This window comes from Protopterus annectens, chromosome 8.part1 (assembly GCF_019279795.1).
Source record: "Protopterus annectens isolate FY-2018-M chromosome 8.part1, PAN1.0, whole genome shotgun sequence".
Classification (NCBI taxonomy): Eukaryota; Metazoa; Chordata; order Ceratodontiformes; family Protopteridae; genus Protopterus; species Protopterus annectens.
The window spans coordinates 305,913,871-305,926,101 of NC_056742.1; the positions used below are offsets into that span (position 1 = coordinate 305,913,871).

A 12,231-nucleotide genomic window follows, 5' to 3' on the forward strand; every position below is an offset into this window, starting at 1 on the left:
GGTCTTACTACCAAGGTAGAAGTACTGGCAGTTTGGCTTCCTTCAGTTATATGCAGATTTTCAGTGATTCTCTCACTCTCTCTAGTGGAGGCTCTGTGCGACAACCCTGCTGTTACTTCCAAGTTATTTAATGAAATTTGATCCTTTGAACCAGCTCCTTGTTCAGTAAACAAATCCAACTGATGTTGTGAATGAACCGTATTGTGCGAAGAGTTGCCTTTGCCTAAGTCCCATATCGGTTCATGATTTTCTTTAGGCCATTCAAAGATATGGCCTTGTTTAAAGTCATTGGAATGACGTACTAATTTACGTGTCTTTTTGTTCCTTTAATTTATTTTCATAAATATTCAAGTTATATTGCAAGGTTTCCAAACAATGCAAACAACTTGCACTTAAATCCATATCTTCCAACTCTTTCTGCTTATTTTTTATTAATTCAGTAACATTCTCCTCTTCTGGTTTAAAGAACTCTATGAGGAGGTACATATAATTTAAAGTTGTTTCTAAATTTAAAGCCTGCCATTTTGCTAACAGTTGAGGGTATCTGTTACCATAGCTCGGCATACATTTAATACACATCCCCATGGGTATTACCTTATGGTGTATGCTGGCTTCCAGATGAAAACATTGCCACTGAAGGTGTTTGAGCCAATATGCTGCATTTTCCACCTCATGAAACACCTTGTCAAAGTTTAGGTTACTTCTCTCAGGAACTGCCGTCTCAACAATTTCTGTATCCAAAGAGGATTACTAGCTTCACCCTGGATATCTGTTAATCTTTGGTGTCTAGTAAAATCAAAAGTGGTTCTAGTTCTTTCCCCATTCAATTCTGCCATGTGCAGTTAGGGTACAATGAAAAGCAAAAATGAATAAAAGAAATACCCTCTCAGCTGCTAAAGGTTGCTCTTCAGCAAGTAAACAAACAGGAGACAAAAATCCAAGAGCAAACCACCACGGATATAAAACCACGCTGTAAAAATACTTTATTATAAGTTAAAATGAAGGGAGCTTTCTCTGTGATAAGTGCTTTTGACTATTCAGCCTTTTTCAGATCAGATGAAAACTAGCTCCATTCACAAATTAAAAGCAGTTGTTTCACCAATCACCAGTGAGGGCCAGGAAACTCCCATTTCCAAAAAAGGTAGATTCCGTTCTTCCCTGGAGTGAACCATCACAATAGAAATAAGGTTTTAAAACCTTATGAATGTAAATAAAATGAAACTTTATTAAGCCATTTTACTCATAAAAATAGGTTGGTTTTGGTTAATGCTATAACCTTACCGAACACTCAATCTTCTGCTTTTAAGCAGCGGTTTTAGCGGAACAGTGTTGTTGATTCCAGGGGATCTATCCACTCTCATATTAATAATCCATTCCATTTCTATTTGCTCCGTTAAATTATGAATATCACCTCCATGATTTCCAAGTTGTATGAGGTCCATGACGATAAATTTAAAAGAATGTGTACTGTTCTGCAAAACATGATTTGCCAGAGCATTCTTCTTATCAACATTTTGAATGTCACGTAAATGTTGCATGATCCTGTTTTTAAACAACTGGTTAGTCTTGCCTATATAAAAAGCAGGACATTTTCTGCAATAGGCAAGGTATACCAGATTTTTGGTTTTGCAATTCGCATAACTATTTAGACTACAGATTTTTCCAGTAGTTGGATGACAGAAGGAATTCATTGGATCAATATAAGGGCAAGCTTTACATTTGCCACACATAAAGGTGCCTTTCTTGTGAGTTCTTACAAGACTTTCTTTGGGAAAGCCATCTTTATTACATAAAATACTTTTCAAATTCTTCTTATTCCAAAAGGAGAAGCTAGGGGTATCTACTACTATCTCCCTTATTTTAACATTCTCTGTCAAAATAGGCCAATATTTTTGATGACCTCACAGACTTGCCTAGAATCAGTGCTATACGTTACCAAACACCGTAAAGTATTGTTGTTTTTTTACTTTTATAAGGTTCTTTAGAACTTACTGTTTGTTTATGATACCTTGGAAGAGCATTTGTTCTCCTTATAGTCTCACTTTTACTGGAAGTGATGCTAGCTTTTTTAAGGTTTACTTAGTGACGGAAGAAAAATACACATCTTTGAATCTAATACTAGTCACTGTGGATGTTTGCAACCTTTTTACAGTGACTCCCAATGTGTATGGGATTGAAGCTATTAGGGCTTTTCTTACTGGACTAAATGATAAATCGGACTTAGTATATGACCTTTTAGGAATCGTTCTCAACACTAATATATTCAACTATGGGAATGCTTACTATCTGCAATGCTGGGGTATGGCTATGGGCACCCTGTGCGCAAACAGCTACTCCAACTTAGTACTTGCCTAATGGGAATTGATGAATGTTATACATGAATGAAATCCTTGGTACCACCATCTAAAATACTATGGTCGTTTCGTGGACGATATTTTTATTTAATGGGATGGAAGTGAACACGATTAATTGTCCTTCTGTGATTATTTGAATAGGACCACTGAATTTCTCAGTTTCACCTTGAATTTTTCAAGAGAAAGTATTGATTTTTTGGATGTCAGGCTTGCTTATAGCCAGGAGGCAGGCATAGCTACTTCTGAATTTAGGAAAGAGACTTGGAGAAATCACTATCTTCACAGAAGCAGCATGCATCCCAACCATATTTTTAAAAACGTCATGGTGAACCAGGTTATCAGAACTTCAAGGTTATGTACCAATAATGAGGATTTTGAAAAGGAGAAGAACAAGATACAGCAACGCCTAATGGAAAAAAGGTTATAACCTGAAAGAAGCTAGCATCACTTCCAGTAATAGTGAGATTATAAGGAGAACAAATGGTCTTCCAATGTATCATAAACAAACAGCAAGTTCTAAAGAACCTTATAAAAGTAAAAAAACAGATACTTTAAGGTGTTTGGTAATGTATAGCACGGATTCTAGACAAGTCTGTGAGGTCATCAAGAAATATTGGCTTATTTTGACAGAGAATGTTAAAATAAGGGAGATAGTAGGAGATACCTTTAGCTTCTCCTTTCAGAACAAGAAGAATTTGAAAAGGATTTTATGAAACAAAGATGGCTTTCCCAAAGAAAGTCTTGTAAGAACTCACAAGAAAGGCACCTTTATGTGCGGCAAATGTAAAGCTTACCCTTACATTGATCCAATGAATTCCTTTTGTCATCCAACTACTGGAAAGATTTATAGTCTAAATGGTTATGCGAATTGCAACACCAAAAATCTGGTACACCTTGCCTATTGCAGAAAATGTCATGCTTTTTATATAGGCAAGACTAACCAGTTGTTTAAAAACAGGATCATGCAACATTTACGTGACATTCAAAATGTTGATAAGAAGATTGCTCTAGCAAATCATGTTTTGCAGAACAGTACACATTCTTTTAAGTTTATGGTCATAGACCTCATACAACTTGGAAATCGTGGAGGTGATATTCATAATTTAACGGAGCAAATAGAAACGGAATTGATTATTTATATGAGAGTGGACAGATCCCCTGGTATCAAAAACACTGTTCCGCTAAAACCGCTGCTCAAAAGCAGAAGATTGAGTGTTCGGTAAGGTTATAGCATTAACCAAAACCAAGCTATGTTTATGAGTAAAATGGCTTAATAAAGTTTCATTTTATTTATATTCATAACATTTTAAAACCTTATTTCTGTTGTGATGGTTCACTCCAGGGAAGAACGGAATCTACCTTTTTTGAAAATGGGAGTTTCCTGGCCCTCATTGTTGACTGGTGAAACAACTGTTTTTAATTTGTGAATGGAGCTAGTTTTCCTCTGATCTGAGGAAGGCTGAATAGCCAAAAGTGCTTATCACAGAGAAAGCTCCCTTCATTTTAACTTATAATAAAGTATTTTTACAGCGTGGGTTTATATCCGTGGTGGTTTGCTCTTGGATTTTTGTCTCCTGTTTATTCTCAATAAATTCTTCACTTCCTTAGTCACAGAAAAAATAACAAAGAAAGAATCCCAGCAATGGAAAGGGAGATGTTAAAAAAGAAGTACAGGTGACATACAGTCACATGGTGAGGGAAGTTGTAGAAAGGAAACTCGTGGACAAAGAAAGGTGTGGTCTGTTAGATTTGTGCTAGTCTGAAGAAATTATGAAGTAACCTTGTTTTTTCTTTATGCCTAGGTAATTTTGAAAATTCCTTATTTATCCCTTATAAGTGACCCAGATGTTTCAAGCTTGAGGGTACAATGTTTGCAAGACTAAAATATGGTATTTTTAACACTGGGGCCACAGAAGAGGTAGACTCCTATTATCTTCTGACCTAAATATTTTTTTAAATATGTTATGAGTTGAACCTGACTGTGAAGACCAGCCCACCAGTTTCCTCATTTTGCAATGGTGGCCTCATCAAACATGGTGTCCTTCTTGACTGAATGGGTCACAGAATGAGACCTCTTCATCACTGTCAAGCAAAGACTGTAGCTAACCTTTCTGATTACTCAATTATTATGAGAAAGGATGCTTAGGAAAGGGAAAATAAAATCTCTTCCTGCAGTAAATAGCAGTATCCCAAAGTAGACACCATTACTAGTTAAGTGTGGTGAGTGTGGGTGTGGGCCTGTGTGTGTGGGCATGTGTGCTGGTAGTGAACATCATAAGAATTTCATTTATTTTAATACCTTTTGCAAGGGGGAGAAGTTGTGAAGTCTGCTCTTCAAAAAATAACTAAATGATCTGAGATCTATCTTGAACCTACAGAAAAATTACAAACATCCTATGAAATACCACGGTCATCAGCACCAATTGCCACAGTAAACGTATGACAGTAAATAAGAACTGTGCAGGTTATCTACCTTTTAGCTAGGACAAAAATCATCCATTATTCTGACAATAACAGCTTGGCTTCAATACACTAACATGTTTGACAGGTTAAATCGCTATTTCAATTAATCAAATTAATCAAATTCAATGCATCCGTTCCCAAATGAAATTGGCTACTGAATTGGAATAACAGGACAGGGACCTAAGAAGTATGTCTGAACCCATTGATATGGGAACCATATTAATGGCCACACTGGCAGATCTCAGTGCCAGATAGACCATGTTACTAACCTCACAGTCCACATTTTACAAGACAGTGCAGAAATTAAAGTGGTAAATACCATACAGCAGTCTGCCACAGACTTAGACATAGCCAAATATATTCTTGAACTCTGTGATAAACTTATATTCCATTCACCAATAAGAACATGGCATGAAAGCCAGCGAACTTTGGGGCATCATTAACACTAATCAGTTTAAATTCCACGGCCATTGGTTTCTTGATAGCAGTACTTGACTACTGAAAGGAGTAAGTAAAAAAAAAAAACAATTATTTCTATGATATGTTGCTGCTTATAAAAAAGATTTACACAATAAAAGTGCATATCCAAATACTCAGCTGGCCATCATTTAACTCATTAAAATCTGCTAGTAGTCACTTAATGAAGTGTCACATTCTTGACTGCTGGCAGACAGAACTTTAATTGCCAGGACCTCACAGTCAAAGAAAATGTATGTGCAAATTTTTTTCAATGAAAAACTAAGTATATTTTGTGTTACTTTTTCAGTTCAAATAATTTTCTCATATTTAAACTTTTTAAATACAACACTGAATACTGAAAATTCAGTAGTAAAATTGACACTGTAAAAACATCCCATACAACTAGTGCTAAAGGGTTGTAGCAGTGAAAGCATGGTCAGTGCTGCATGTCTGAAGGAGTTAACAAGTATACAAAGTTAATTTATGTACTGTCCCAAATGTAATTCATAACTTACTTGTAGTGCATGGAGAGCTGCAATTACACTCCAAATTCACAAAAAAGTCAATTTTGTTAAGCATCCTTCTGATGTAACAAAGGTATTTAACAAAGTTTTAACTACCCTTTAGCACTGATAAGCTCTAGTGTCATACTAGAGCAAAACAGCGACCACCACAGAACAACATTCAAAGCATGTTCACAGCTTTATTTTAATGTCACAAATAATGTTGCAGAGTGAAGTGTCTAACAGCTTTTAATGCCAACTCAGAATTCATTATGGTAAGTGGGGAGTAGAGACGCACATCTCCTTACAATGGGATGTGAGGCTCTTAAAAATATTAGCTTTAACTTTTCAGTGAATTGTTTCGATTTAAGTTTGTTTTGGCTAAATGAATGCAGAAAAATTATAGACTACAAAGTTGTTTTATATGCTTTAATATACAGCCATTAGATCTATGTTTTTGTACTTTCTATTACATAGCTTAAGTTGCCGGTGTTATTTTCCAGATTTCATATTACATTAGAAGTGACTTTATTGTATAATATATGTGTTTTCATCTCATATGCCACTGAATTTTAAAATTCAGTTTTTCACCTATGCTACAGTGACAAAACAGAAGCCACGAGTCCAGCTTTGAAAACCCTGAAAAGTCATTGGTAAGCACAGAATTTATTAGACTTATAACTGTCTTGATACTAAATGACAAGGATTTTGGAAATATGTCACATGATGTTGTTATAGATAATAACAGGGCAAAGGAAACACAAAATAGTTTATTGTATATATTATAATATATATAGAATGGGTGTGCCTTCGTTGAAGGTTGGGCGTCGAGCTGACGCCTTGGCACCTGTAAAAAAATCTACTGCCAATCATTAGCGGACCAGAGTTCCGCTGTGGCGACCCCTAACCAGGAAAAGCCGAAAGAAGAAGAACATAATATATATGTGCAACCATCCGTATAAAAGGAAATATGAGCTTATTGTTTACTTCCTTAAAAATTAGTTTATTAGTACAGTAGAATCAGATCACATTGATTGCTGTCAGGCTAAACTATTTGAGTCTGACAATGAAAATGCAGTTCGGATGACATAAAATGTAACTATTCTTACCTTCTGGCTAGTCCAAAATCAATAATTTTTATTTGATTTCCAGTATTGCTTACACATAAGATATTTTCTGGCTGCAAAGGATAAGATAAATATGTTTTTATGAAAAATAGGAAATTATACTGATTTTTATATACAAAAATACTTACCACTCTGAATCAGTTAAACAAAGAGTGCAAAACAAATCAAGTGACATCTATACATGCAAACAGATATATTTACCAAAGGAATCAATATTAATAATGTTTCTAAAAGATACACATTTTCATTTATAGTGTTAAGGTTATGAAATATTGGTTATTTTCCATTTGTTCAGTATATAATCTCTTGAGATTCATAATTCCTCTGAATAAAGCTAGGAAATATGAATGAAAAGAAAAAGGATTTCTGTACTCAAACACTCAGAAATATTATCACTGTGCGCACACAGACACATGCACAGACAGACACAAACTCTTATTCAATACATATATATATATATATATATATATATATATATATATATATATATATATATGTGTGTGTGTGTGTGTGTGTGCGTGTGTGTGTGTGAGAGTGTGTGAATCTGGGAAAAATTATCTGGTCTTTGGTGCAGGCTGGAGAAGTTGTTTGACCGCAACTGAGCTACAAAATATAAGTATCTTTTGATTATTTTAACAGATTACTGTTTTTATAATTTAATATATATAAAGCACTTTGTCTATTCAGAATCTTCAGAAATCTTTATCTGTTTAAAAACTTATCTGTAGTGCTTGTTGTCTTAGGCTATTGTATAAACTGAAACATTTACTCTGTGTAATTATCTCTTGGCTAGTGGGGGCTGGTTCTTTTGTGTTCTTGTAAAAAAAAAAAAAATGTTGTTGTTCTGGTCTTTGGTGCAGGCTGGAGAAGTTGTTTGACCGCAACTGAGCTACAAAATATAAGTATCTTTTGATTATTTTAACAGATTACTGTTTTTATAATTTAATATATATAAAGCACTTTGTCTATTCAGAATCTTCAGAAATCTTTATCTGTTTAAAAACTTATCTGTAGTGCTTGTTGTCTTAGGCTATTTTGTCCCACCCTCCCTCCCTGTTGGTATCTTGCTCTTATACTTGGTGGCTTTGCAGTTGCCCGCCCTACTGTGACACACCTCCCAGTCTAGTGTCATTAGCTCATTCTTCTTAATACAGAGAGAACATTTGATAAGGCCTTCTGTTCCTCCTTTTACCTTTTCAAAAGTAAAACAAAACTTTTTTTCTTTTTCGCCTGAACCTTCTTGTGTTCTGACTGTCCTTCTCAAACATATTGGAAATATACAGTATATTTCAGAGCATTTGTTATAACTGTATTTGCTATAACTGATTTAAGTATTTTTTCTGGCTTTTGAATATTTACTGCTTAGCGACTGCATCTTAGCCTGTTTATACAGCTCTGCATTCTATTTAAACTGTTTTTGTGTTGATTAACTGTTTTGCACTCTTAAAAGTTATTTGTTGCTTAATTTTACCTGTAGGCTAACACACTCAAGTGTGCTAGCCATAAAAGCATTTATAGCATTTACTGTCTGTTTTTCCTTGTCTCTGTAAAAAAAAAAAAAAAAATCTCTAGTTTTCCCACCTTACTGAACTAGAGTAGTCCAGTTTCAGAGTTGCTGATCCCTGGGCTTTGTTTTTAGTTCCTGTTACTGATCCATTGCCTTATTAGGAAGGAGGAAGTTTCTTTGCTTACCAGTGGGAGTGGGAAGCACTGAGCAGCCTTTTGTCCGAATTGGTGAAGTTTCAGCCAGAAACTAGTAGTCTATTGGTCGTTTGGGCCAATTCCTAGCTCCTTTCAGCCCCTGCTATAAAACACGCTAAACACGTGTTTTCCAGCTTGTACCAACTCTGCACAGACCCTCGTGGTGGCCTGCAGAGTGATCCAAGCAGCAGAGAGGTAAAGAGTGACTTTCTACCAGATATAAGTTTTTTTTGTGGCTTTCCCACTGTTATTAAGCTAGCGACTGCATTTCGCCTGTTTTACTGCTACTTTAAGTGATTTCTGCATTTTACACTGTTTATTGCACTTTAAGTTACTAATTGTTGCAAATTGTTTCTGATGGCTACACACTAAAGAGCGCTAGATTTACAGCATTTATAGCATTTACTGTCTGTTTTTCCTTATCTCTGTAATAAAACAAAAAATCTCTTGTTTTCCCACTTTACTGAACTAGAGTAGTCCAGTTTCAGAGTTGCTGATCCTGGGCTTTGTTTTTAGTTCCTGTTACTGATCCATTGCCTTATTAGGAAGGAGGGAAGTTTCTTTGCTTACCAGTGGGAGTGGGAAGCACTGAGCGCCTTTTGTCCGATTTGGTGAAGTTTCAGCCAGAAACTTGTAGTCCATTGGTCGTTTTGGGCCAATTCCTAGCTCCTTCAGCCCCTGCTATAAAACACGCTAAACTGTACTGCTGATCTAACCAGCATATCCTATAACTGAAAAGTTCATCTCTACTTGATTCCCAAGTAGACTATTCTCTATCTGTAAAGCCTAGCACTTACTCCTACAGTACTTGCACCTTGATAAAGCACTCTTATTATAGATAGTACCCCACCAGCCTAAAACCCACTTCCCCGGAGTCCTTTGAAAGTTCTTTATCTACTACTTCTAGTATGTCGAGGGATCAGTTGCTAGTGTCCTCTCCAGCTCAACTGGTGAACCTGGGAATATTGAGGCAATGTTACAATTGCCTCATGTACACAGACAATCCTCTCCTTCTCCCACAAAACACAAATACATGCGAGAGATGCAACTATCGGCCAAACTGGAGGCTGAGCTCTCTCAACATAGGACTGGCAAGACCAGACAGGAGGAGAAGGTAACCACACACAATACATACCCAGTCACACATGGTACCATCACAACTTCAAATCATACACATACTCACACAAAGACATACTCAGAGGCTCTGATCAAACATTTACCAAAACAGCAGAGGCCACCAAAGCAGACACCCAAACAACTACCACCTCACGACCCAACACATGCAACACATAGACCACACAGTCAGAGTGTCAAACAGTCACAGCCCTTAAGGCCAAACAAAATGCCAGACACACTTGTCATTGGTGATTCCATAGTCAGACACACTGACGTCCCGCTCACCAGACTGAGTAAGGAGAAGGTCACAGTAAGCTGCCTGTCGGGCGCTAGAATCCACCACATAACGCAAGCACTCAGGTCTCTCAACAGCAGGTACAAACGACTCAGTCATTGTCCACGCTGGTGTCAACGACCTGAGACGCACCTCCTGACTACATGAAAAGGGACGCCGAGGAGCTCTCTGATTATGTAGCCCAGGCAGGTATGACCCTGACCTTGAGCAGTATCCTACCTTCACCTAGAATGATGCCACAATACAGTGATAAGATGATCAGCTTTAATAATTGGCTTAAATTCTGGTGTCATTCAAAGGGATCCAATGTCTGTCTGCCTGGGATGACATGCTGGACAAGCCACGCTGCCGCAAGGGACGGCTTGCACCTGTCACCCCTGGGCTTCGGATATTGGCAAAGGCTCTTGCCACCCCATAGTGCCTTTTTAGGCAAGGCTCAAATTCTAAACCTACCACCCTAGAACACCAAAAAGGGAAAAAACTAAGGGTAATGCTGCTCAATGCCAGAAGTCTCAATCTCAAGATGCACGCACTGAGGCCCTTCTCAATATGGAGAACATCGATGTCTGTTCTGTGACAGAAACCTGGTTCAAGGCTCCTGAGAGCACCCCAGCACTAACAGGTTTCACCTCATATCATGCCCGCCCCAAAATCCGGACAACACCAAGAAAGGAGGGGTGTCCATATTCATAAAGGACACCCACACCTCAAGGTTGGTGGCAACGCACGATGCATCGGAGACCATCCAGGTGCAATTAACCATAGACAAGACTGCTCTGCAATTTGTAGCATGTTACAGGCCACCCTCTCAAACTCAGGAACCTCACATGGCCTTCCTGAAAACATTGGAGGGATAAATGTATCTCCAAACACCATCATACTAGGTGACTTCAACTACCCTAATATAGACTGGGAACACTACTCAAGCCCGAACACTCTAACCCAAAGATTCCTGGAGTTCATAAACTCAAATGCCATGGAACAACTAGTCACCATCCCCACAAGAGGTGAAAACATACTTGATCTCATCATCACGAACATGGGATCAAAATGTTCAACACCGAAGTATACCCTCTCTGGTGAGATCAGATCATAAACTAATCTCACTGGAGGTCCTCATCCTGCCCCCACCTGAAACAAAAAAGACCACAGTGAAAAACTTCTCAAAAGCCGATTTCACACTTCTAAAAACTAGTGTGGTCTCCTTAAAGGCCCCTGAGCCAGTGGTAAACATTACTCAAACCGCTGAATCACTTACAAATGCCTTCTGCCAGCACCTACAGGACTGCATGGATCAGGCAATCCCAAACAAAACTAAGACTCTCTGTACCAAAGGCAAGCGTCCAGTCTGCTGGACCCCAGCCATAAACAAGCTCTACAACAAAAGGAGGAAGCTACTACAAGATAGAGCAAAATCCTTGAAAGGTAAGACACCTTTGATCATTATAAGTAAAAAACTAAGAGCTCTCATAAAATCATCAAAGGCAAATTTTGAGAGAAAAATCGCCAAGGACTCTAAAGACAATCATAAGGCCTTCTTTAGCTATGTTAGAAACCTAGGAGGAAACTCCCAGATATGCTCAGAATTAGTTCAAAATGATGTGAAAATTACTGAACCTACACACATTGCTAACATACTGGCTGACAGGTTCAGTGCAAACTTCTCCCCTCCCCCAAAAGGAGATATCTATTCCAGAGGATTGTAGCCCCAAACATGTCCAACGCCCAGGTGAGAACTGCCCTCACTAAGCCAAAAAACACAGCATCCATGGGACCGGATGGTGTCCCCGGCTGTGTGCTTCATGAACTCAATGAGGAATTAAACCCACAGTTAGGACAGCTGTTTAATCTTAGCCTCACCTCAGGATACGTACCCAAGGAGTGGCGCACGGCGACTGTGGTCCCACTTCATAAGGCGGTGCCTCCACAGACCCTGGAAATTACCGCCCGATTAGCTTGACAAGCCTTATCTGCAAAGCCATGGAGAGGATCATAATGGAACTCATAAATAAAGACATAGGGAACTTGCAGACTTTGGATCCAACCCAGTTTGGCTTTGTCAAAGGCAGATCCTGCCTCTTAAACTTGGTTGACTTTTTCGAGACAGTCACCAAGGCCATTGATGAGGGAAAGGCAGTCCATACAGCCTACCTCGACCTGGCAAAAGCCTTCGACACAATACCCCACTCAGGTATCATCGAAAACTCATCAGC

At 38.1% G+C, this 12,231-nt stretch overlaps 1 protein-coding gene across 1 annotated transcript in view; it reads right to left on the reverse strand.

Moving 5' to 3' along the window:
• Positions 1-12,231, reverse strand: part of MYLK3 (myosin light chain kinase 3) — a 391,843-nt gene that overhangs the window by 152,455 nt on the left and 227,157 nt on the right. The window contains exon 9 of the mRNA XM_044081894.1: positions 6,889-6,959. Coding sequence (XP_043937829.1) covers positions 6,889-6,959 — 71 coding nt within the window. The remainder of the gene's footprint in view (positions 1-6,888; positions 6,960-12,231) is intronic.